This window comes from Pseudonaja textilis, chromosome Z (assembly GCF_049901715.1).
Source record: "Pseudonaja textilis isolate UNSWEBS1 chromosome Z, rPseTex1.2, whole genome shotgun sequence".
Classification (NCBI taxonomy): Eukaryota; Metazoa; Chordata; class Lepidosauria; order Squamata; family Elapidae; genus Pseudonaja; species Pseudonaja textilis.
The window spans coordinates 21,263,142-21,290,498 of record NC_142008.1 but is presented as its reverse complement, the minus strand read 5'-3'; the positions used below and the strand labels follow the sequence as shown (position 1 = coordinate 21,290,498).

The 27,357-nt window shown below is 36.0% G+C and overlaps 1 protein-coding gene across 2 annotated transcripts; it reads left to right on the top strand.

The window, feature by feature from the left end:
• Positions 1–67: 67 nt before the first annotated feature.
• On the top strand, positions 68–26,665 carry PTTG1IP2 (PTTG1IP family member 2). 2 transcript variants are annotated; one of them, XM_026716085.2, is made up of 7 exons: positions 68–311; positions 3,430–3,482; positions 7,361–7,469; positions 10,558–10,678; positions 14,666–14,737; positions 19,360–19,406; positions 24,394–26,665. In XM_026716085.2, exons 1-7 carry the CDS (start codon positions 182–184, stop codon positions 24,441–24,443), a joined length of 582 nt encoding a protein of 193 aa, XP_026571870.1. In that variant the 5' UTR covers positions 68–181; the 3' UTR covers positions 24,444–26,665. The 2 variants fall into 2 exon arrangements, with proteins under 2 accessions (XP_026571870.1, XP_087772489.1); XM_087916363.1 differs by having other exon boundaries at positions 88–311; positions 10,558–10,669.
• The last annotated feature ends 692 nt before the right edge of the window (positions 26,666–27,357 follow it).

Here is a 27,357-nt window from a genome sequence, read left to right as displayed (position 1 = left end):
GAGGGGCGGAGTAAACGCCACGTGGGCGGTAGCGAGAGTTCTTATTCGCTGGGAGGCCTGGGCCTAGCCCACGCAGTTTTAAGTGCGCTTGCGCGAATCAGGGAATAAGTTATCCCTGAATTCTATAAGAGAAGGTGGGAGGAGAAGTGCGAAGTTTGTCGGTTTGGCGTCGGGTGAATTGATGGTGGTGACCATGACCTCCTGGAAGCTTCTTTCGACCCTGGGCCTCCTGTGTGTCTTGCTATGCATCTGTCCGACGATGGAACTGGACACGGTGTCCTCTGTGTCGCCTTTGCCAACTCCTGCTCCGTGTAAGCAAGGAGCGGTCTTGTCTCCCTGGCCCGGCGGGGTGTGTGGGGCTGCATTGCGGGAGGGAGCATGGCCCGCCGCTCAGGCTCGGCTTCCTTTCCCGCCTCATGTGCAGCTTTTCGGCGGTGGGGAGAGGGGGGGGAAGAGAGAGAGAGTCCTTTTCCCTCTTCTCTTGGCGTCCATGTTTCCAGAGTCCTTTCAGGATACCGGCGCTTCCCCGTTTTCCTCTGGCCGAGAGGCGTCTTGCAGATGTGGAGAAAGAGTCCAGCCCCGTCCTACTGGCTCGGTATTTTGAGAGTCACAAACCTGATGGCTCCGGAGGTGACAAGAGTCAGGAACTCTGCCTCGGGGTGTAGTGTTTTCGTACATTCGCCCCGCCCCAGGGTGTCTTGTTAGGCGTCTTTAAAAATAATCAGCTTTAATTGGACCCTCCCCTTCTGTCTTTTACAGATGAACATATCCTTTCCAGTAACCTGGTTTCCTCTTTTACTTTGACCTAAACATTTCCTTGGATACAGTTCCTTCTCTTGTGTTGACCTCCTCTGTTTACTCCATCTTCCCTGAACCTGTATTACTCTCAAGCTTAATTAATTCATCTTAATTTCAATGAGCATCAAATGGTTACAGTTAACAGAATTTACCTGGTCCTTCAAGGTTTGGGCCTTTTCTTTTAAGAGGTTGTGGAAACGACATTCCTCTTAAAAGAAAGGATGATTTAGCTGAAACTCCTATAGGAGCTGCCTGATTTTATTGCAGGTTGTACTTCCTATATTTTTCACAAAATAGTTGAAACTGAATTAGACAGGGTATTATGGGTTTTGAAATAGAGTAATGTTGGTATTTTAAAATGTAAGGTAAAAACAGGCATATGAGACACCTTAGGTTAAGACTAGTTGAAGGAATTTTATTTACCTCTCAATAACATTTCTGAATTAAAATATCTCTGAAGGTGAAGTCATAGTATGAGAGTTAATCATTTTAAGTTCTAATTTACTAAATGATTTTTATTTTCTAGTAATTTGTAGCTTATTCAATCCCAACAGATTCGTTTTAAAAATGCAAATTTTGAAAGTTGATGGATTAGGGCAAAGAACTCTCATTGTCATAGTCATGTGGTTCATTTGCCCAAGGTCTATAACAATTTTCATACATTGGTACAAAAGTCTCCAAGGTCAATGAATAGTTTCACAGTAAATGTAATTAAACACTTTATTGAAGGTAAGTTATTTTGCTGTTTCACTTCAGCTGCTTATCTTGCAAGATTTTATATTAATCAGAACATCAATATTCAGTTTGGTTGCTATTGAACAAAATACATAATGATACAAATTAATTAAAAGTCAAAAAGTAAAAAAGTATAGCAGGAAAAATAAATATACAGAATGACTTCTTACACTCTTCACAGCAATTATAAGAAAAACATTTTAACATGTCTTAAAGTTATGATTCTATAATTATCCTGTCTAATCAAAAGCTGCCAATAAATAAAGTTATTAGCAATTCTCTTGTAGGGAAAATTAGGTCTTCCGTTAGCTATGTCTGCTGCACAACTGTTTCCTGAAAAATTAGTTCAGATTATTTTTAATGGAAAACAGACTAAATTTGACAAGTATGTACAACTTCTGTAGGACTGGCGCAGGCAGAAAATGGCTTGCCTGGAGCAGAAACTGAACCATGTTTGGGATGTGCAGCATTGGGAGAGGGGCAGTTGATGCAAAGGAGTAAGATTATTCCTTCATGAACCTTCATCTTGGCACAGCTCTTGAGGTGATGGATGAGAAAAGCTCTGGAGAGAGGTCTGTGAAGATTCTCAAATCATCCAGATCATGATTGTCCCAAAGGTGCTTTCAAAAGGCAACTGGACTTTTTTTTTTTTATGTTTCTCATCTAAGAAACCTTTAATTCTGAACTGAAGGAACTTCTTGTATTGGAAGTGAAATGTTTTCAAAAGAAAAAAAATCCAGTTGCTTTTTGGAAAAAAGCACCTTGTGATTCTGGAGACACTAACAAGAATGCAGCAGCAGGATACAAGGGGGAGAGTGGAGCTGGCAGGGGCTGCACAGTGCAACTATCTTTTATTGCTTGGGCAAGATGGTATTCTATTCTCCCTTGCATGGAAAAACGTGTTCCACTTTGACAGGGCTTGCTGATTGCAAATTCTTCTTTCATCTTGCACGCTCTTTTCCCAAAGCAGTCTTGCTTTAGGACTTCAATTAATGACTGTACAGTGAATGACTTCGGCTTTGTCTGCCTCATCCTGCCTTTTCCCTCCCAGTGTGGCACCAGTGGAAGGATGCTCTAGGAAAGTGGCAAGCATATTGAAATCTCTGCTTCTCCCTACACATTGACTGTACTCAGTCCTTAGTTCAGTTAATTTTTGTGTCAGTGAAACCTGATCTAGAGGTCATTTAAAGTGGCTTGAGTTTTTATAATTAAAAGTGTTGGGAAGGAGAGGGAAGAATTTCAGAATAAAAAAGGGGATGTTAATCTGCCTATGGCATGTGGCAGATGCAGTCCATTTTTATGTTACTCTATAGTTCTTGGGTCACAGTTTCTGCAGAAGTTTCCATTTAAATTAATAGAACTCATCTATTTAAAATACCCAAGTGAAATGTTGTAAGATATGTAAATGTAAGTTAGTTTTTAATTACTTTACAAATAAATTTTCCTGAAATGGTTGCAGTTCTTAAGACTATTCTGTAGCTAAAAATTACTAGAAAATGCTGCTGACAAGATATAAAAAAATAAATGTTTATAGATACTATTTTCATTTTATTCTTGTTAATGTTTTTGTACAGTACTACAGATATACATTGAATATGCTTTGCAACTTAGTTTTGAGCATCTTTACTATGTTACAATATGGAATTTATTATAAAATGTACTTTGCTGCTCAATAACAGTACTTTATTTAGGTGTATTTGAAATTTATATAACAAGCTTTCTAAAGCCTAGCATCCTGAAAAGCATTAGCTTTTGAAGTAGTTATACATATTTGATTCACTCTGAAATTTTGACTCTCTTGGATCCAAAAAGCTTTTGCTGCTCTATACATTTTTGTCAGAAAATTTACAACCTTCAGATTTAAACATCCCCATGCATTTTTTTCTTTTTTTCCAGCATGTTCTGATTTCACTGGAAAGAAATGTGAAATGTGTATAAAAAATACTGCAGTAAGTATTTTCATTTTTATTTAACCAGGGGAAAATTTTATCTATTTTTATTGTATTTTATAGGTAGGGACAGATATTTTTTAAAAATATAAACATTCGTTGTTTGATATCAGTAAATAATAGATGGTTGGCAACTATAAGACAACAATTAGAGCTCAGTGACTTAAGGATTTTCACCCTACAATGGTGGGCTAGGTGAACAAAAGAGTTGGAATGCAGAGAATATAAAGACTGCCATATTTGGACACTGAGGGATATAGATAAGAAATCCAAATTTTCAAAGAAGGGTGCAGCTGCAAGGAGAGCACAAAAGGTTTGAGATCTGGCTGGCTATAAATTATGAATTTGTATTTCTACCCCACTCAGCAGTTGTTAGCTCTCTGTTATGGTTACCATTCCCTAGTATACAGTAAAGGTGCAGTTTTGAGTTACAGCTTCTTTTTATCTTTGTGGTAGCCAGCAGCTTTCTGCTGAGTTTTCAAATATAAGGAAGGTGTCATAAATATTTGGAAAAAGAAAGTATTTCATTGATGGGAATAAGCCATGGTTTGGTAATTAGTAATTGAAACTTCAAATTTATTCTTCCTATCTGGGCTCTTAATCCCTTTTTTGAAATTGTGTTAAATCACAATTTTAGTTTTGCCCAGTTGGTTGTACAAGCTGTGATTTGTTAAGTACCAAATCTTAATATATTTAATTATTCGTGAAGGAAAACAAAGTCTGAAAGGAGGGGTGAATCAAGGACTGAGATAAATATGAGTTTGTAAATTATTTACTAAACATGGCTTGTCATAACATGAAAGAAAAAGCTGTCTCTGAATTCTACAAATGAATGTGTTTAATGTATAGCATATATTAAAACTGAATTAAATGTGACTATAGGTAATCCTTGACTTACAACTGATTGCTTACTAATCATTTGAAATTATAAAAAAAAGCTACTTATGACCTAATTTTGAAATTACAATAGCTGCAAATCTCCCCAAAGCCACATGCTCATGTTTTGGATGCTTGGCAGTTGGCTTGTCTTTACAGCTGTTTGCAACATCCCACAGTCACCTGACCATGATTGTCAGTGGTCTTTGTTAGTTTTTGGTTTTTACTTCCACAAAAAACACCCATTAGGTAGACTGGATTCATACAATCACAGTGTTACCTTAAACTATCTTACTATTTAATGAACATGATGTTTGCATAACTGCAACAAAAGTTGTAAAATTGGGTTTGGCCATGTGATAACTGGGTTGACAATTGTAGTGACTTATGACTTAATCTGTGAACAATTACAGTCATAAGTTGAGGACCACCAATATTGTGTATTTTTTTAATTAAAAATGACTCTCTTGGCATGAATTCATATCACGGTTATCTCGTGTCCAGGTAAATTCTAATAATGGCTTAAAATCAATATTGATTTTGTTTTACTTTCCTCAATTTGGATTGTGAACTATTCATGCATAAATACTTGTTTAGTTGAGATTAATATTGCAGAGGAATAATAAACTTTTATACAGAATGGCTTAATTTATAACAATGACCTTATTATTCGACTATAGCATCTATCCCAATATTTTTCCCTTTAGGATAGCCATTTAATTAAAAATTCTTCTATTCTTTTGCTATAGTCAGAACTTTAGATTTAGCAAGAAAAGAGAAAGAAAAGAACAAAAGTGAGGCTAGAACCAGGATATATTAGAAGAGAGAAACAGTGACAAGTAGGCCAGAACATCATTGATAAAAGGAGGGTGGGAAGATCCTAACAGCAAAATACAGTCAGCGAAGCAAGAGTCACACCATGTTTCATTAATCTGATTATGTGTCTAGGAATAAGAAATTAGGATATGAAATTGTAGAAACTTGAATAAGCAAAATTCACCTCCTCATTCATGAGTGGGATCATTAAGGCAGGATCCTTGAGTTGTTTGACTCGCTTTTTTTTCAGGAAGCAGAACAGAACAGCTAATTGGCCTCAGAAAAGCCTGACATTGCAACAGTCAAGTAAATAGCCATTATTTTGTTAGTAATGTTTTAAAATGCTCCCTTTCCTTACTCAGATCTAGTTAATTGTTTTACAGATGTAAATCCACTAAAGTGTGTAGAAAAGGGAAAGAAGACTGATAAAATTTTCTGATTCTTCCAGCTCCAATTTTCTAATAAAAATAGTATCTATGCAGCCTGAATTTTTTTCACAAGAAATACCTTCTAAGCCATATTGAAATTGTTAAAGCAACATAAATGATTTAGAATCATTAAGTCCTAAATTCCTGGGATATGATGAGTTATGTTGATAATAGGATGATAAATTGCAGCAGGGAAATTACTGTAGCTTTGCCAGCATTATTCTTAAGAATGATACATCTGGATTTCATCATTGCAATGTTCATAAATGTAATTGTTAAACAGAATAATTTTATAAGTAAATCAGTGTAAAGATTCTGAATTCCTGGGAAATTACATTTTAATTTCTTGGTCAGATTGGTATAAAATATATTTTCAGCTACCAAGATAAAGAATGGGAAATAATATGATGTTCTCAACTTAAAAAAGAAATGGATCTTGCCTATTATGAGCATAAGCCATGTTGATTGTAAAATGATAATCATTTGGCTGACCCAATTTTGTAACCTTTTTAAAGCAATTCTTAAGTGCAGTGCCATGACCTTAAGCAAATGCTACAGTCATTCAGTGAATGCAGTAATTGTTAAGGAACCCCCATTAATTGCTGTGGGTGGTTTTGCCAAAAACTGGAGGAACATGCTGATTTTTGGCAAAAGTGTAGATTACAGACCCTGTAAAAGCAATGTGGGAGCCAGTTGTTGAAACCCAAAGTGTAGTCATGTGGTCATAGAGAAGGTGGGCCTGGCTGTCTGAACTTTACAACTTGTAACTTTTAGGGGTCCATTTAACTTTGAACATTTGCTAGTCATAAGCTGAGGACTACTTATATTCTGGTTAATTTAAAGAAGTTGACTTACAACTATTTATTTTAAGAACAATTTTAAGTTGTGACTGGACTGAAAAAAGTGACATGATGAATTTTCACTCTTAATGTGTGTTGTAGTGTCCCCACAATCACATGATCAAATTTTGGGTGCTTGGTAACAGCATGTATTTATTAATTGCCAGATCCTGGGATCATGTGATCACTATTTGTGACTTTCTCAGGGGGCTTCCAATAAGAAAAGTCAGTGGGGGAAATTGAATGAATTCAGAGTGATAATAATAATAATTATAATAATTATGGTGATTCACTTAATGGCTGCAGCAAACAAGATTATAAAATTGTGTGCAATTTAATGACTACTTTGCTTAGTGATAGAGTTCCCGTATCCCCTGTGATGAGTCAAGGACTATCTGTAAGGTAAATGTGCTAGCTGTTATACTTCGGTAACCTTTTAAAATTGTATTTTTGGTAAATCAAGATGAAATATGGCATAATTTCATTCAATCTGTATAAAGTGTTAATGGGACAAAACATTTCCTGCCATAACTGATACTTTGTTATAGTGTTAAATGTTAAGATCCTGGACTTTATATCAAGAAATTCCAAAGTTTGCTCCTCTCTTATGAACACTGGTTGGGTGACTGAGCCAGCCACTCTTTCAGCCCAATCTACCTCAGATGTATATTGGGAAAATAGGAGGCAAGAGTATTATGAAAACTGCCTGGAATAGTGCAATAAAGATGGGGTGTAAATATTAAGCAATTAAGAAAAAAATTAAACTTTAAGTATTTATATAGATCAAATTGCCAGTGCTGATACTGATAATGTTGTAAAAGCATTGGTAAAACTGCTGATTTAATAATAATAACTGCTGATTTAATTCATCATACTTCCTGATGAACTTGTTTTTATTTTTCATTCTTTTTCCTCATAGTGTCTTTGGTGCAGTCCAAATTCTACTTGTATGGATTATCCTGTAAACAAAATAATTCCGCCATCATCATTGTGTTCACTTACGAAGTCTTACTGGGTAATATGTTGGGGTATGTAATGTTGTATATATGTTAAATTAGGACAGGCCAGAACATAATTACAATGTCATTTTGGAAGAACATTCAGTTCAGTGTCTCCTGCAAGATGGGATCATGGTTAATTTAATTGGAAAAAAAAATGGCTATTAGTATTATGTAAAACACCATAGGACAGGGGTGTAAAACTCATGTCATCATGGTGGCATCACATTCCATATCGGGACTTTTTCCCCCTTCGCTAAACTGGGTGGGGGCGGGGCCAGCACATGATGTGTCCGGACCACAAGTTTGACACCCCTGCCATAGTGGGTCAACAAACACAGTTAAAAAAAAAAATATTAAAATTCTTTAACACATCATCAGTGCCATATCAGCATTGTCTTAAAAAACACTACATAGGTTTCCTTTCTGCATCTGATGGAACAGCCAGATCTTAATGGCCTTTCAGAAGGCAAGAAGGATAAAAGTCTTCCATATTTCAAGGGAGGCTGTTCCATAGGGTAGATGCAGCTACAGAAAAAAATTGTTTTCTAAGATGTGCCAGGTACAATATTTAATAGTGGGTACCTGGAGCAAACTCACCCTAACCAATCTAATGAGATAAGCAGCTGTCCTGATGAAGAGATTGTCCCTTAAATAATCTGGTCCCATGCTATATGGGACTTTACAAGTAATAACAGCACTTTGAATTTCATGCAAGAGAAAATTGGCAACTGCATTCTGAACAAGCTAAATTCTATGTAGACTTCAAGGCCAGCACTATGTAGAGCTCATTACCATAATCCAAACAAAAAATTGACCATGAAATAGGGTCTCATCATCCAGAAATAGGCCCAATTGGCAGGGAAGATGAATTTTTGCAAAGGTCCCCTTGGTTACAGCTGCCGCTGTTCCTCAAATAGGAGCTACAATTCCAGGAGGATTCCCATATTGTACACTACCTCTTACTGAGTGAGTACCCTATCGGAAGTGGAAAAAAAAAACTTGAGAATCAGTTTTCCTTATGATCAGAACAGTGAAGAGAGTGTATTTCTCCACTTTTGCTGCATCGACAAATACTCAGGCAACAGCTGTTTTAGATGAGCGATATTTTCTTGACAAGGAATGATTGGGGAAACTCTTGTAGGGCTGCTATGAGGATTCTTCTAAGTATCTATTTGGGTAAAGTCTCTAGGATTTGCTTTGGGTTGAACTCCAGTTGTGCAGGTCCAATGAAATAACTGGAAAAATAGTTCTGCTACATTACTGGGTTGACTTTTAGCTAACTGATCCTGAAGAAGTAGACAAAGTTCCTGTGTTGTGACATCTGCCATCTTTGTTGACCCCCTGGGAAAGGCACATAAGATCCAAGAGGTTAATGCATGTCGGTGGGAAAGGAGATGGTAATTCACTCCTTTTTCAAGAGGCCTTTTTTGGACTTTATTTTGTTGGGCAACAATCATCCATCACCAACCTTTCCTTTTTAGAAAAGTTGTTGAGAAGGTGATAGGTATCTTTTTCCTTACGATCAGAAGATTTTCACCTGCATTTAACTCTGTTTTTCTTCAGGGGTGCTCAAGAGATGGCTATATAATTTCCTATCTCATAGTATCTCTGCTGTCAGGGAGTTCTATATTTTGTATGTGTGTTTCCACTCTCCTGTGTATCTACATGAACTTGAAGTACAGAGTGAGTTGTGTACCATATGCTCTGCACTGGATCATGTGACCAGGAATGTGACAAGCTTAAAATGGAACAGTTAGCATTGGGGTGCACCGAAGTTTATTTATCTCTGCAACCTTTGGCCTGATCCAGCTTGTTTCCAAACTCAGTCTTTCTTTTGCCAACTTCTTCCCATATCAGATCTGATCTATTCTGTTCTGTTTTCCAATTACCCTGCTATCAGATGGACAGACACAGATAGACTCCCAATACTCCTTAAATAATTTTCTTCCACTTTCCATTCATGTAGAAAGATATAAAGGTTGCTCCATAAGTGGAAAAAATAAGGACTGATCATGCAGCCTTGGTTCTCTGGAGTATTTCCATCACAATGAATTCTATATAACATTTATTGTTATATCAAAACACAGCCAAGAGAGGTTTTTGGGTATGAATGTGAAACATGAGAGAGAATGTATTCAGTGCAAGAAAATAGTTTTGTAATGACTAAATGTGGAAAATGTGTCTGATATTTGATGCAATTCTTAGGATAATCTTAAGATTATCAGGAAGGAACCTTTTAAAGATGCCCTTGTAGTCTGCCCCCCGCCCCCGCTTTTTTTTTTGCACAGACGAAAGCATCTTGTTCTGTATTCATCCTTCTAATGCCCTCTAATGTTTTTGACCCCAGTATAAATTTTTAGAAATTTGTAAGAATGCATTGCTTTTATTTGGCTTTCAAATGTTAATATGTTTTTACTTTTTGTTAATATTTTTAAATTATATTTTACATTGTTATATTCAGTATTTGTCTATAATTTTGTTAACCACTTTGAAGGCTCTCCATAATAGAAAAATTGGCTGTAAATTGGAGTTTACGAAAGACAAATATTGTTAAATCTATAAATGATTGTTTTATAAAAGAGGTAGTGCATTTTGTAACTACATGATATTTGTCTGGTTCATGCACTGTTTCCCAATAGAATGGTTTGTTTCCAGCTTGGTGTGATATGCAGATTGTTCCACTCTAAATAAACTTTTTTCTTGGGATGTTCTGTGATAAGCTAAAGACAAACAAATCATGATATGGCATAGCATTAAGTATTAACGGGATCATTGTCTCAACAATGATTCCATTGATTACATAGTCTTTTTCATTTTTGTATCTCATGACATCTTCCTATTAATGTGAAGTAGATGATAAATGAACACACACTGTACTGATATATGGATTACGAAAAGTGGATGACTGAACACTCATAAATTAAACTATCTAAATTTAGCAAATAGATATTGCAGTGATAGATCACCCTTACCAGACAGGTACATAACAGTGCTTAATAAGAATATGCCTGTAAGTATAATGGACATAAATCACTTTTTTTTCCATGACAAACTCTTCTAATAGCTACCTTTTTTGTTTAACCTTTTCTAACATTTTTTTACTTCTGATTTTCAGCAAGTTTGGAAGCAATCGTCATCGCTATAGGTGTTGTAGTAGGCATCATTCTGGTGTTTATAATTTGTTGCTCCTATTATTGCTGTCGCAGATGTTGCAGATGTCGCCGGAAGTCTGAAAGGTACATACATTTTTCTAAATAGTTTTTCTTGATTATTTTTTCCTTCTGAGAAGAGAACTTTTGTGGGTTTTAGCACATTTTTTCTTAAGAATCCAACTGTAGGTAAATCATAATGCTATCATAAACAATATTAGATTGTTTAGAGACATTTTAGGGAAGTTGATTGGGATTAGAACACATGCAGCAAAGGTTATTTATTCTTATTGTTTGATAGAGAAAACCCCTTCTTCCCTAACCTTTACCACAGCTTTATAGACAAAGTTGAGGTAAAAAACAATGTTGAATATGTAAAAACTGTAAGGACTAAAAATTTAAAGTTTTCATCTTAAGCAAATTCCTGCTTTGTCATCAAATGCCTGTGACTATTTTGTAGCTTATTTGATTTGAACAAGCAAATTCAATGAGGGAAGCCAGATTTGCTTAACCATTCACTTAACTGTGGCAAAAGAGATCATAAAATGGGGCCAGACTCACTTAACAACTATCTTGCTTACCGAGTGGAGCAAGTGGCCAGTTTTAAGTTTCTGGGTGTTACCGTAAAAGATGACCTGACCTGGGGTGCTCACATTGCAGCCCTGGTCAGAAGGGCCCAGCAGAGATTATACTACCTGAGACTTCTCAGAAAACAACTGAATGAAAAACTGCTGGTGACCTTCTACTGCTGCCCATAGAGAGTATCTTAACTTACTGCACCTCTGTATGGTTTGCCAATTGCACAGTGGCAGATAGGACAGTACTCCAGAGGGTTAACATAATTGCCCAGAAGATCATTGGTTGCCCTCTCCGCTCTTTGGAAGAGCTTTATAGCTCCCGCTTCCTTAAGCAAGTTCAAAACATTCTCAGAGATCCATCTCATTGTGGGCGCTTTTTTTTTGAAACTATCACCACCTGGCAGATGGTACAGAATAATAAAAACAAGGACAAATATAGGCTGAAAAACAGCTTCTATCCCAGGGCAGTACCTCTGTTGAATTCTACTGTATAGTGCAGTGTTGGTATGCTATCGGGGTTTTCAATTCAGTGTGTGTGGAATGCGAAGGATGTGTGTTTCTTTATTTTCATGGTCATGATGTGCACTGAAAATGGTGTTCAATTTTGTTGTACAAGGTGCAATGAGAATAAAGTAAAGTAACTTAGCAACAGAAATTTTGGGCTCAATTGTGGTTGTAAATGAAGGACTATATAATCCTATTTACATGCTAGAAAGAAAAAAATAAAAAACAATTAGGGAAACTATGAGCAAGGGAATAGCATCTTGAATAACTACCATCTTGCATTCTCATTGAAAATGCAACAAATACAATGAAATAATATTAGACCTTAGCTCTAGGTATGATGGATTATATTAGACATATAGAGTTTTGTTTTAGCATCTTCCAGGCTTTCCCTACCTGAATAATTTTTAAAGAGTCTTTATATATAATGCTCACCCCACTCACAATTAAGTGAAAAATTGGGATGCTATAAAACTTTTACCAACATTGTTATGACCAATATGTTATTACCATATCTCTGGAGCCTTTCTGGACCTCACAGGAATTTTAGAAAATAAAATATGTGGTTGGATCTGCCCAACAATAAATTACTTAAAAATGTAAAAATGAGATTTATGATTGCATAACCTTACCACATTTGATTTATCTATGACAAGTTTTAAAGCTGTGACTAATATTTATATTTGGCAGATGCTGTATATTAGATATTGTGTGGAGCATTTTCTTCTTTGTTCCAAATGCATGCAAGATGAAGCATACTTATAAAGTAAATATGACACTGGGTGGTTTACAACAAGATTAAAAAAATCACAACACTGTGCCAGAATATTAAAACTGATCATAGCATGGGATATTAAGCCTCAGTAGAATGTTGATGGCCATAGTATATCCTAGAGAAGACAAATTTAACTTTTTCCATTTAAAAAAAGAAAATCTGCTATTCTCATTTTCCAGAACTTTGAATATTTTTTACAGAATATTTTTTGTCAAATAAATCCACAAGTATGTAATCCTTTTGATAGTGATATTAAACCCCATTACTTGGTACATATATTATTTCCCAGGCCTTGTTGGTTTAAATTAAATTGACTAAATCTGATATGTCCTTGAATTTTCAGGCTATAGGAGGTAGAATACATATACAGTGATGAGTTATCCCCTTTCCCTATCAGTTAAGCTGTGAAAATACCGTATGCATTAATCAGTTTTTTAAAAGCTTCCTGAATGGATCTCTCAAGATGGACTCTGGTAGTACTTAGATTACAGGTAGTCCTCTGCTTACAATAATTCATTTAGTGACTGATTGAAGCTGCAATATCACTGAAAAAAGTGACATGACCATTTCAGCATCCTGATTGTCACGTGATCAAAACTCACATGGTTGGCAACTGACTCATATTTATAACTTGCAGTGTCCTGGGTCATGTTACCACCTTTTTCCATCTCTTACAAGCAAAATCAATGGGAAAGTCTGATTCACTTAACAACCATAAATTACTAACTTAACTCCAGTGATTCACTTAACAACTGTAGCAAGAAAATGGGGTAAAACTCATTTAACAAATATCTCACTTAGCAACAGAAATTTTGGACTCAGTGTCATAAGTCGAGGACTGCCTGTACTCATTCAATTGCCCTTATATGGAGGTTGGCCCTAAAGAAAAAAAAACAAGTAACCTACAGGTGTTGATTGACAACTATTCAGCAACTGTTTGGTGCTGAAAAAACAGTATGACTAGATGTCAAAGTTTTGGCCATCCCAGCATCCCAGTGTGATCACAATCTGGGGAATTGGCAACTGGTTCACACTTAAAATAGTTGTTGTATTCTTTAACCATGTGATTGCCATTTGCAATCTCCTTTTCTGGCTCCCCACAGTCAAAATCAATGGGGCAGCCAGTTGGGGAAATCGCAGCACGCTCTTTCTAGCATGCACTTATGCAGCACAGCAGCCCACCTTCCATATCCCACATACACTCACCACAAACCTCCCGCCTTGCTTGACCTTATAGTACTCATTTGCCTGCCTATTTGTAAACCACCAAAACCTTGTGATTTCCTGCTGGCTTCCCCATTCACTTTCTCGGAAGCTAGCAGGAAGCTGCAAGTCATGTCACGTGAATTCTAGCTTAAAAATACATGATCCTCGCTTAACAACAAGAAGAAGGCAGTGATTAATGTCACTAAATGATGCAGTCACATGCCATGGTTCTTTATGACTCTGTCGCTTGATGGAAATTCCAGTCCCTATTGATATTGTAAACTTTACATACAATATTAAATACAAACTTGTTGAGAAAACTAATCTTTAAACTACACTTACATACCAATAAATCATGTCAAATGTCCTGTAGATCATTTTTATTAAATGTATAAATTAATGACATTTAATCTTTTACATAACATGTCCACTGGATGTCAGTATTCTTTCTTGAAATGGTCAAAGTATTGTAGTACTAAATGAAATGTCCTATTTTGTCTAACAAATCAAAAGTTAATAGCTAAGAAATATTTATTTTTCTATTGATCCTTTTTCACACTTGTTTTTCCATGTGAATTGAAAGTAGAGAATGGTCACTATTTCTACTTAATAAAAAAATAAATTCGGTAATACTTGCTGGATTCATTATTCAGTTTGCCATTTCAGGTATCCTGACAAATCATCCATTTTGAATGTATGAGAGTATATAAGATGAAGTTCATTTTTATATAAAACAAATCACTTTACTATATCTAGAGTACATTAAATCTGAATTTAATCAATTTAAGTTTAATTTAATTTAAGAATTGAATTAATAATGTGGGATTGAGATACACCTGGTCAGTAAAGTCAGTAAAGCATGCCCCCTTTACATATTACTTCTGATTAGCTTACAGTTTCTAAAGGGGCATGCTTTGAGGCTGTAAAATTAAAAATGTTATAAGTTCTGTAATTTAATGCCACCTGACATAAAGTTGTTCTGAAAAGTTCACAAAATTTTTCTCATTTCAGGAGAGTAACTAGTGAAGAAGAAGAAACATTTATTGGAGATCGGGAAGAAAAACGACTGCAACATGCTCAGCGGTAAGTTTGGAAATTTTTGCTATCTTAGCCAATCTTAAGTATTTGGCTACAGAAATATTATTAGGTTGCAGAAACAGAAAAGGAATCCTGATGCCTTTCAGCCTGTCTTTAATGAAAGGCTTTGAGCTTTCAAAATAGTTTTTTGGCTTGCTGCAAGCAAGGATCCAAGTTTATTGCTGGTCACAAGGAGAAGTGTGGCAGGAAATAAATTGCTATTCATTGGTTGAAATGGGCTATTCATTGGTTGAAATTCTGCCAATATCCCTGCCATAGTACTGCTTTTTATAGGTAGTCCTTGAGTTACAACTAATAATTTAACAAGCTTTTAAAGTGACTATGAAAAAAGTGACTTTGACTGTTGTCTCAGAATCCCTGTGATCATGTATCAAAATTTGGGCCCTTGGCAACCAGCATGTATGATAGTTGCTGCATGTCACATGATCACTATTTTTAACCAGCAAAGGTTTTCAAAGTGAATGGAAAAAGCCAGGTTTTGCTTAATGACTGCATGGTTTGCCTAACCACCACAGTGATTAGTTTAATGAGTGCCTTGCTTAGCAAAAAAAGTTCTGGGCCCAACTGTGCTCGTAAGTCAAGAAATACTCTCTGTATTCTGCCGGAATTCAGTTCTGTACAAAAAGTAAGGATAAATAAAATTTTCTTATGTGTATGCATTGCAGAGATTGCACTGGTTGACTAGGATTGATCAGATGCACAGCAAAAACTCTATTTACTACTTTTCATATTTTTCTGCCGTTTACCTCCCTCGCAAATAGTCAGTGCCTGGCTATTTACAAGATACCTTTTCTGTTGCAAACCTTTGCAGCCATTCCTATCTGTCAGAGGGGAATGCCCAATTGTTTGGAAATGCCCAATTGTTAATCTGGAATGAAGAATAAAACCTTCTATTGCTTGTGGGCTATGGAACAAACTCCCTTGGAAGTTAAACATTGCTTCCTTCTTTCCACATATAGAAAAATTGAAAAGAGACAGCTCTTTCATTAAGCTTTTAATTATTAATTGAGCATGTTAGCAATTGTAGTTTTTAAGAATTGTAAATTTTTTTAAAATTTTGGTAGCCACACTGAAAATATGGTAGAAATCCAGTACAGAACTCCAATATAGAAATCAAATAAATATATTCTTAAAGTACATGCCTTATCTAGGGGCTTCAATATTGTTCAGTTTAAAAAAAACTCATGTACATAAGAATCACAGACAAATATACATAAAATCTAGTGAAATATAATTCATTTTTAAACAAAGTTGCAGAAATGTCCAGTGGCTTTACAGAACAAGAGCCATCTGGATAAGCATTTTGTCTCCCTGATAATATCTAAAATGATAGAGAGACCTTCACGTGAAGGCTTGATGTGGAGTGGAACAAGTGGCCAGTTTTTAAGTTTCTGGATGTTACCATAAAAGAGGACCTGACCTGGGGTGCTCACATTGCAGCACTGGTGAAAAGGGCCCAGCAGAGATTATACTACCTGAGACTTCTCAGAAAACATGAAAAACTGCTGGTGACCTTCTACCGCTGCCCATAGGGAGTATCTTAACTTACTGCACCTCTGTATGGTTTGCCAATTGCACAGTGGCACATAGGACAGCACTCCAGAGGGTTAACATAATTGCCCAGAAGATCATTGGTTGCCCTCTCCCCTCTTTGGAAGAGCTTTATAGCTCCTGCTGCCTTAACAAAGTTCAAAACATTCTCAAAGAGCCGTCTCATCTGGCCATCCTTTTTTTGAACTATTACCATTTGGCAGATGGTACAGAATAATAAAAACAAGCACAAATAGGCTGAAAAACAGCTTCAATCCCAGGGCAGTAGCTCTTTTGAATTCTACTGTATAGTGCAGTGTTGGTGCAGTGTTGGTGTTTTTTAATTCAGTGTGTGGAGCGTGAAGGATGTGTGTGTTTATTTTCATGGTCATGATATGCACTGAAGATGGTGTTCAATTTCATTGTATGAGGTGCAATGACAATAAAGTAAACTAAACTAAATGGGAACTCTTATTCACTTTTCCAAGAGATTGTTAAAATAACAAATAAAATGCCTACTTATGAAGGCATTAAAAAAGCTAACTGAACCCAATCAAAGAAGGAACAAGCTTAAGGATAGGTTTAGGTTTATTCCAAATGAAGTGAAGCCCATTAGGATGTAAATGGAAAGAAGAAAAATTTGAGAAACCATGTCTTTTTGGAACTAAAAATGAATAAAATCTCCAGAGGCAATAATGCCTTGATTCTTTCTATATATTTCTATCACTAATCATATATTGGCTGTTGTGTGACATATTTCTTTCTGAAGGATGAATTGTTCCCTTAATTCAGCATCTTACCTTCTACTTTTTAACTCTACAGCTGCAATAGATAGAGAAGAGAGATCCAAGAAGTGCGTGTTTGTGTAAAATTAAACATTTACTATCTTTATTTTGAAATTATTTAATAACCAGCACTTTAAATTTTATCCTAATGTCCACTTGTAGCCAAATAGGTGACATAGCAATAGTCTCTCTTAGGGTACCAAGAAATGCTTATGACTGCTGGCTGCTGCAATCTGGATTAGCTGTAAACTTCCAAAGGGTCTTCAAGAGCAGCGCATATACATTATGTTGCAGTAATCTAGGCAAGAGGTAAATCAGATTGCAGGCAGTCCTCGATTTATGAGTACAATTGAGCCCAAAATCTCTGTCTCTAAGGGAATTTTTACTACCTTTTACTCCCTTTTTTCCCACAATTGTTAAGTGAATCATTGCATTTGTTAAATTAGTAACATGGTTGTTAAGTGAATCTGGTTTCCCCATTGACTTTGCTTGTCACAAGGTCGCAAAAGGTGGTAATAACATAATCCCAGGACACTGCAACTGTCATGAGTCAATTGCCAAGTGTCTGTTTTGATCATGTGACCATGGGGAATGTTGCAGTGGTCATAAAGTATAAGAAATGGTCATAAGTCACTTTTTAGGTGCGGTTGTAACTTTGAATAATCACTAAACGAACTGTTGTAAGTTTGAGGACTACCTGTAGCCGCTCCATAGCGGTATCAATTTCAGTCTTCTTCTAAAATGCAAAATAATCTCCATTAGAAGTCAAAACAAGAATGCCTTGTATTTTCTTTTCACTGTCCACTTTCATAAATAGCAATGGCACTTAGACTTATAGACTGCTTCACAGCTCTCTTTGAGCAGTTTACAAATGTCAGCATCTTACCCCCAACATTCTGGGTCCTCATTTTACCTACTCGGAAGGACAGAAAGCTAACTCAGCCATGAGACAGTCAGGATTGAACTCTTGGCAATGGGTAGTTTGCCTGCAATACAGATAATCCTCGATTTACTACCATAATGGAGCCAAACATTTGTGTTGTTAAGTGAATTCTGCCCCATTTTACATTTCTAGCTACATCTGTTAGTGAATAATTGCAGTTGTTAAGTTAGTAACACGATTATTAAATGTTCTGGCTTCCCCATTGACTTTGCTTGTCAGTAGGTCGAAAAAGCTGTTCATGTCATGTGACACTGCCACTGTCATAAATATGACCCAGTTGCCAAGTATCCAAATTTTACATTACATGACCCTAGAGATGCTGTAACAGTTGTAAGTCTGAAAAATGGTCATAAGTCACTATTTTCAGTGCCATTGCAACTGTGAATGGTCACTAAACAAACTGTTGTGAGCCAAGGATTACCTGTACTACATTCTAACACTGCCATTATGGGTCAGTAAAAGCCAACATTAGGCAAGTATTTATTCTCATGAAGTGGATCACAAGGTTGCTTTTTTATAATCTTCAGAACAATAGCAGAAATTACTTACATTTTTTTTTATCTTAAATAAAAGTGCAATTATAATGTGGGGATTGCAGTCCAGAGATCAGTTAGATATAATTAAATTTAAGAAAGAATTTATGATGTATCTATCCAGTAAACCCTATGGGAATTAAACAGATATCACTGCTAGGTAGGTATGGATGTCTTTTGGTTCCTCTTAAGTCAAACAAAATTTATTGTTGGCTTTGAGCTGTTTGTTTACAACAGATCTGCAGTCCTTTCAATTTTAGCTACTGAGATTATCAGTCCCAGGGAAGTTCATTAAAAGGGGTTGATTGAAAACTAGGAAAAATATTCTGAAATATTCTGTTGTAGAAGGTAATACAGTATTATATTTACTGACATTTTCTTAATCTTCCTGTAAAGTGCCATAATCCAGAACTTAATTTGTTTTACCTTCAAAGAAAACTTTCATTTTACAAACCATTATATATGCTATAATTTAAAGTTTGGTTGGTACTCATACCACATTCGTTATGTGTGCTCAATCATTGGAAATCAATACAGATAAAATTTGGAGGAGGGAAAACAACTTTGAACTGAGGATAGAGTCAAATGGTGCAGAAGTATTTACAGATATGAAAATCACACTGCAGTATCAGAAATATTGTAACTTACGATATGATTGATAATTGAACTTATGGATAGAAATGACTAGATGTAATCCATTTTCCCTACTAATAGCTATACAGAATATTATGAGTTAGCACTGGTTTGTCATTTTTATTTTACAATTATCATCTTAAGTATTCATTGTATTCTCTAATATGTTAATAATATTTGCAGGAAACATGAAAGAAAAGCGAAATATGATGAACTACGCAAAAAATATGGTATGTATAACATAAGTCCCATCTGCAGCTTTTTATCTCAACAGTATTTGTAAGCATGATATGTAAATTCTGTTTAGCAAAGGAAAATGGCTGATTACGGGAACCTCTTATTTAATTTGTTCCTATATCATTAGTGTTTTGCAGTGCAATTTGTGAAATTGTGAGGTTAAGCAGTTTTCCTGCATCATTAGACATTCTGCTTGTAAAGTGATGGGCAGGTTTAACCAATATCTCTTCATGCATATTATTCAATGCCTGAATACAGTTTTCTAGTCCACGTTAACTGTTGAGGTTAAATGTTTGCCTTTGGCATAACATTAATCCAATGTAGTACATTCAAAATTTTGACCGCATTCACATATCACATATAATAATGATATATAATCAGAGTTAATGTGTAATTGGTTTTAGGACAATGAAACACAATTTGAAAAAAAAAATAGATTGATGTATTTGTATGTTTTCACTAGTAAGCGCCATACCATGGGTTAATATAAAGCCATGCTTTGCATGCATGCAAAAATATCCAATTTTGTCTTGTTTGGTGCATTTTTTAAAAAATGAAGGGCAAGCTTTGAATACTAACACCAAAAGGTTGGTTAGCTACTTTAATGCTTCAGGCCTATTTAATTGTGAATGTGTCAGTTGCTTGGTATGGGGAAAAAAATAGAAATAAAGATTATTGACCCATCAGTAGCATATTCAACCCAGCTATTAAAAGCATAAGGAACAGTTTACCATAAATTAAAATAAGCGACTTGTGTTTCACCTGGATACAGAAGAATAAAATAAGCAGTTGCTTACTCTATTTTGCAAAAGGAATTCTCTCTCATATATATGCATGAATGCATAATAGAAGGGAAATAATTGCTAACACATTTCTAAATTAAGATGACTGCAGACTTGTTTTGTTAGGGAAAAAAATCATTTTCCCCTTCCTCCACCACCCCCTTTTTAACTTCTTTCTCCATTTAAATGGTAATTATACATTGATAATGCATTCCATGTGTCCCTCACTCTGGCTGTGGTCCTTTGGGGGGTGGAGGGAAAGAATGCAGCAGCACTTCGAAAGTGGACTGCTCCACATGAGTGGTTTCTTTGTGCAAGGATTTGTCAGTCTTTTTCCCATATATTCTTGAATGAATATACTTTGCCCAAATTCTACTTTCATTGCTAAATGAAACTAAGGATTTGGGTTTTTTAGAAATATATTTGTATTCTTGTACATTCTAGAAGAAAAATGCAATGTTTTCCATAATTTTCTTTAGACTGGAAACTTGTTACAGAATAGAGTAAGCATCAATAGAAAGGAATGGAATATTAGCAGTTCACGGTTGATCAGTAAGGTCCCTGGTGCTCTGTGAGTTTTCTTGCATATATTTCATCAACAAATTAGGGAATATCAGTGCAACAACCAAGGTCAAAGATTACCAAGGTCCCATGTGTTATTGATAGACTATGGTTCGGTTTTTACTCTCAAAAGCTACAATTTTCTCAATATTGTAGGAGTAAAAATCCCAAAATATTTGTGATGAGCCAGACTGGGAGTGGATTCAAAGAAAACACTAGTACAGGTGGGCCTTATATTATGATGGCAACTGGGATAATGTGGTCATAAAGCAGAATAATAGGTGGCCACACTGCTTAATAATGGCAATCCCTGCCCCCACTTAGCCATTGCTAAGTGAAGACCATGGGTCATTTGGTGAGCATTTCCTTCCTGCCAGGTTTCAACAACCCAAAGCAATGGGAAAGCCCACAGGAAATCCCAGGTGACTTTGAAGTAGGCTGGGAGGCAGGTAAGTGGCTGCTGTTCAGGGTGCACAAGTGGTGAGGGAGACATACAATCTCAACAAGGCTTGGTAACAGTCTGTAAATGGCTGGAGAGGTTGCACAAGTAGCTGAGGAGGCACGGTGTGAGGTTCAGGAGGGTGCACAAAGGTGTACAGGTGGCACATGGTGTGCAGGGGGCCTTGAAGTGGGTGCATGGGTGGGAGAAACTTATCCAAATAGATTTTGACCTTCTCTGCCAGCTTCCCCATTGACTTTACTTAGAAAGATTGCAAATCGCAGTCACATGACTACAGGGTACTGCAACCATTGTAAGTGCAAGCCTGTTGCATAGATTGTGATCATTTGACTATGGGGGTTCTAGGATGGCTTGAACTTCAAAGAACATTGGTAAGCACCAATAATCCAGCATAATTTTAACTTCAAGCAGCCATGAACAAGTTAACCAAGTAACTACCAATACATTAGGTGTTTCCCATTTCCTATTATCTCCCCTGAAAATGATTTGGAAACACACCATGTAATGACATAACACAAGTTGAAGGGATATTACCGTAACAGGCCAGACCAAACTGACATGAGTTTGTTGTTTTTAATAACAACCTCATATTTGTAGAGAATTCCCTTATTCATTAATTCTGTCTTTTCTGTGGAAGTTTCCCCTTTCTAGAGTTTATAATTGTATGCATTCTATCATGAATGTAATATTTTCAATAGTCTTGTTTTTTTTTAAAATTATGCAATGTATAATGAGGCATAGGAATAGGATATCATATTTGGTATTATACATGTATGTCTGCATTTGCAAATATGAACATTAGAATGAAGTTTACAGTATGGATATTCACTACAATTATCTCTGCAACTTACTGATTAAAATCTTGTTTGTCCTTGACATTAAAGATAGGACTTAGTGCAACAGAAGCACTCCATAAATGCCCTTCCTGCATTGTGTTATGATTGCCCTTTAAACTGTATTGATACTGCCATTGTCCCACTTATCCTGCAATGCCATAAATTGTTATGTAAGCACCATATGCCAATCTCAATTGCTCATTTAACTGCTGAGTAATTTGGTTAGTATATACACAGGGAAACTTCTTCCTGTCTGGGAAGCACTCTGCCTTGATTAAAATTTTTGATGGATGATGAATGATTTACGCTTTGGATTAACTTGAAGGATGGTTTGAAGGCTTCTAGACTTTAATTGGGATTAGGATTTAGCATTTTTTACAGTTTAATGCATAGATGCCCATTTTTTTTATTCCACGGAACTTAAGCTAAACTACACTTAGTAGGAACTAAAAATCTGTCTATGAAAATATCCTTTGAGATGCTAGACAAGAAAATATCCTTTGAGATTCTAGTTGTCAGTTTTTCTATTTTGAATAGAAAATTAATTTTATGTATTATGACAAATCCTTTTAAGTGGGATAAATTTGTACAGTAAAAATCAGTATGTCTCTGTTACTGGGCATTACTGAATTATAGTAACCTCATTTCTATTTCATTTATTTTTTTATTCAATTTATAGCCCTCAAATAATTTTAGGCAACGTACAGCATCATGAAATAAAATGAGAGTAAACAAAAGTCAAAACTGTAGTGTTATCTTGGGGATAGAGATGGTAACAGCTAAGGAACAAAATCCTGGTTTCTGCTCAGGGTCCCAAATCACTTGTTCCAGAGCCAGTGGAAAGAACCTCAGTGGCGGACTTTCCTAAATAACATCAGGTTAGGACTGTGTGGACCTCAGGAGATAGAACACTATCCAATAGGGCAAGTATGGACACTGAAAAGCATATCTCCACACCCCCATGAGATTAGTGTTAAATGATGGCATAGAACAGGCCCACATTATTAGTTCTATTAAAGTGGACAGACATAACAGTAGAGGAGTTGCTCTCACAGATAAGCAGTCCCGAAACTGTGAAAGGCTTCATAGAAAGTGATCAGCACCTTGAATTTTTGCCCAGAAGCCTATTGACAGTGCAGCTGAACCAAAGTGCCTTCAGAACCACTTATTCTAATGCATTCTTTACCAAGCATAGCTTATGGTTTTCAAAAACAGCCCTACACATAGTTCATTGCAAATATTCAACCATAAAGCATAATTATTTAATTATTAATAATTATGCATCATGCATAAAGCATAAGAAGCCTCTGTGGCTCAGTGGTTAGAGTGCAGTACTGCAAGCTACTTCTGCAGCCAGCTGCCTACAATTTAGCAGTTCAAATCTCATCAGCCTCAAGGTTGACTCAGCCTTCCATCCTTCCGAGATGAGTAAAATGAGGACCCAAATTGTTGGGAGCAATATGCTGACTCTGTAAACTGCTTAGAGAGGGCTGTGAAGCACTATAAAGTGATATATAAGTCTAACTGCTATTGCTATTGTTATAAGTGACCAGGAAGAGGACCTTCCAATCTGCTAAAGACGGACATTTGATGCACAAAATGGATCTATAGAATGACCCTTCTGACTAGAGCTGCTAACTGCTCCCTGAGCAAGAGTCGAGTCTAGAAAAGTCCCACCTATGCAACAACAGCAGTTCTATCTGGGAAACTGCAATTCCATCAATGTGTAAAGTTAGATAGTTTCTGGAAATGGGAACCCTTGAATTTTCTGTCACTTAGTCTAGCTAGGGTTGAGCCCAGGTTTGCTTTTCTCCTTTCAGTCATTAACAAGAAGGCACAGAGGCAGGAATTTCATAGTATCTCATGGTTATCCTGGCTTCAAGATGATGGGATAACCTCTGCATATGGATGAAACCTGACTTGGTGCTTGCAATTGTAGAAATAATGTATGAGGAGAGCATCAAGATACAAGAAGCCTTACAAACAAAGAGTCTTGGGATAGATTTCTTCTTCCACCATCTGGAAATGACCTGGAGAAAGGAGGAGATCCACTGCAAGATAGTGTTGCCACATCCAGTTATAAAGATGTGCCAGAAGAATACCACAATATCAGAGGTCACACAGATCAACCAAGCCTTGGAGAGTTAAACTCCCTTTATCTCAGTGCTAAGAGAGGTTGTCAACCAGCACTTACTTTGCAGTTATGACTAAAAATACCCCTTGTTTTATATTCATACAGAAATTGGGATGTTCCATTCTTAATAGTTATTAGCCACCATGTTCAGCAAAGTAGAATTCTGTAATCTCTACCTTAATAATTTCTTGTAATTTTATCTTTTAGGTCTGCTCCAGGATTCCGACCATCCCTATAGTAGATATGAAAATGAATGAAAAAATAGTACTGCTGCCTTAAAACAAAACATTGTTTTCATTGCACCAAATTTGTACATAAATATTCAGTAGAACTTAGTGTTTATTTTGATTTTTTTCTTCCTCTTTTTGGAAACAACAGTATTATATTTGCATCTAATGATTCTAGTAAAAAATTACTTGGGTTTCTTTTCCCCCTACAGAAAAAAAAAACTAGAGGAGTGCAAGTTTGAGATAGAGAAACCATTTACTTTTTCTTAAACTTCACAGACTGGGGGTGGGGGTTGGAGAAACAATACTGTCATCTTTTCCATGCTGCTAAATAAAGAGGCTCTTTAAATCTGTGTCAAGTAGGTGTTGGCAAGTATTTGACACTGCAGAGGTGAGGTATCACATAATCATAGCTTACACCATCTTCATGTTAATAGAATACAAAGGGTGTAAGCGAAAGAAGCTATCACTAACTTAACTGAAGGAATGTGATCTGGTGTTATTGGCTAGCCGGTACCTTCAGCACCATCCGATTCTTGAATATGGCCTCTTAATTACAGCAGCCTGCCACAGTGTCTCATGCTAAACTTCTTGAAACTGGCTTTTTCAAGTCTTTAAACATCTTGATTGCACAGGGTTATATCGTTCCTGATCCTTTGTACTTAAGGAGACCAACGAAGTGAACACTTGACTTAAAAAAAAATTAAAAAGATGGTAAAAACCTGCAGTATTATGTCAAAAATCTGCTAGCTATTTAGGCATGTGTTAACAGTTTTCCTCTGATCTCTGTACATTCATAGATTGTGTTGAAAAGTCTTCTTGATTCATTCCTCAAGCAATTATCTTTTTCTAATGTACAAACCTTTTTGTATATATTTCTGTCTGTATATAATCATTCCTAACATCTATCAGAGAAGATATTTCCAATGTATTGTTACTGTATACTTAAAATAGAACCACTAAACAGTGGCTGTTTCAGTGCACCGTGCTTCAGATTTGAAGAGAAGAAAATGCTTTGAAGCTCATGGATGTTCCTCTTCAGGACTTTTCAGACCAACTATGTATTTTGTGTGGATCATGTACATAACCTTCACAGCTGTACCAGCATCCCAAGGTCAATCTCTGCCTTTAGCAACAGTTAAGTTGGTAGGGATATATGCATCCATGTACTTTATTTAGATATCCATAGTTAAAACTGTTTTTCTTCTTAAGCAGGGAAGAAAGATCTAATAAAGATTGAAATTGCTTCATAGTAAACATTGCATAGCAATTTGAAAATGGTGGAAAATAGGGTGCTTCAGTAGAATACTTTTCTTTTTCAGAAGAACTGAACAGCTATAACATTCTATTGTGGGTAAAATTCCTCCTTTGTATTTAACAAACCTACATGCTTTCAGCTGAAGTTTCCTAAACAAAACTCTGAAAACTAGGACTCATTAATCTTTTATTCATCATGAAGATGTGAACAACAGTTTTCCCATATCAAATTTGCTTTGCAGAGTTGAATGGTTTTTAAGAAATAGTGTGAAAAGGGGGCATGCTGAGTCAAAGGAAGAACAGTGTTGTTGTGTTAATTGAAGTCTTCACTCAATCAAATACAATGTAAGGCCATCAGTGAGAGTTAACAGATCAATTTTATATTTCCACCTGGATGCTACATCTTAAGCTAGAGCAACAGACATTTACTACTTTACAAACTTTTTGAAAAAGTTCAACATATCAACCCAAATTGTTTGTAAAACCATTATTTCTCACCTTATTTAAACCAGATTTGTGATTTTTGAGAACTTGTAGTTTTGGATACTATTTCTGTAGTGAGTTCTCAGTGGAGATACCTTGTGAAGGTGGAAGCTGCATGTGATGTGGAAATATATATTTTTATTTGATCTGAACAGTTAATTGGACTGCTAGCAACTTCTGTTAGGTATCTGATGGGTAAATATTTATTTGAGCTATTTTGTGAATGATTAATATGAAAATGTAATTGCACCTTCTGCTTTTGAGTGCCATATTAGCCTTGCTGTTTAATATTCCCCTTTTCTCTGGACAACCATCTATATAGATTATCTCAGGATAATTGTGAATCCATCAAGGATCATGGAAATTTTGCATCAATAACTTTAGAAAGTTTCAAGATGTGTAAAGTTTAGGCTTTTGTATCTAGATATAATACGTGTACTACTGGAGGATATCTTTTTGTGTTTTGTAATTAACATGGAAATTCCATTAATTAAAAATGGTATATTGCATTATTATTTTGTTGGATTATCACTATAATGAATTAAGGGTATGATTCTGCCTATCTTCACATGAAATCATTTAATTGAATCTTGAATTCTATTTTACCCATGAGAGAAGGAAAACCAAAATAACTCACAGCTAAAGGGGATTCTGCTGACAGAAATGCAGAAGTGACTGATTCCACTTTTAGAAACCTTTCATACTATCTCTCTCCTCATAGCGGTATCCCCAATCATTTGGAACTCATCACCCTTTCATCAGTTTTCAATTTTTTCCATGTTGGTGTAGAATGTAGAATCCTTTCAGAGAATGCCTAGATCCTGATCTAGGCAACTTTTAAGACTTGTGAACTTCAACTCTCAGAATTCTCCAGCCAGTTTGGAGACCTCCAGCCTTGATGAAGAAAACAGGCTATTTGGGAAAAGAACACAAATACATAGGTAATCCTTGATTTACAGTTAATGACCATTTCAAATTATGACAAAATGGGTGCTTTATAACCCACAAAACATTTTTGGTCATTGTAAAATGTTGGAACAATCCTCTCATGGTCACATGACTGCATTTTGGGTGCTTGGCAATTAGCTTGCCATTATGGGTTGTAGCATCCAATGATCATGTGACCCTGATTTGCCACATTTTTGCCAGTTTTGGCAACAACACCCATTTGGAAGAATGAATTCACACTAACAACTGGCATTTG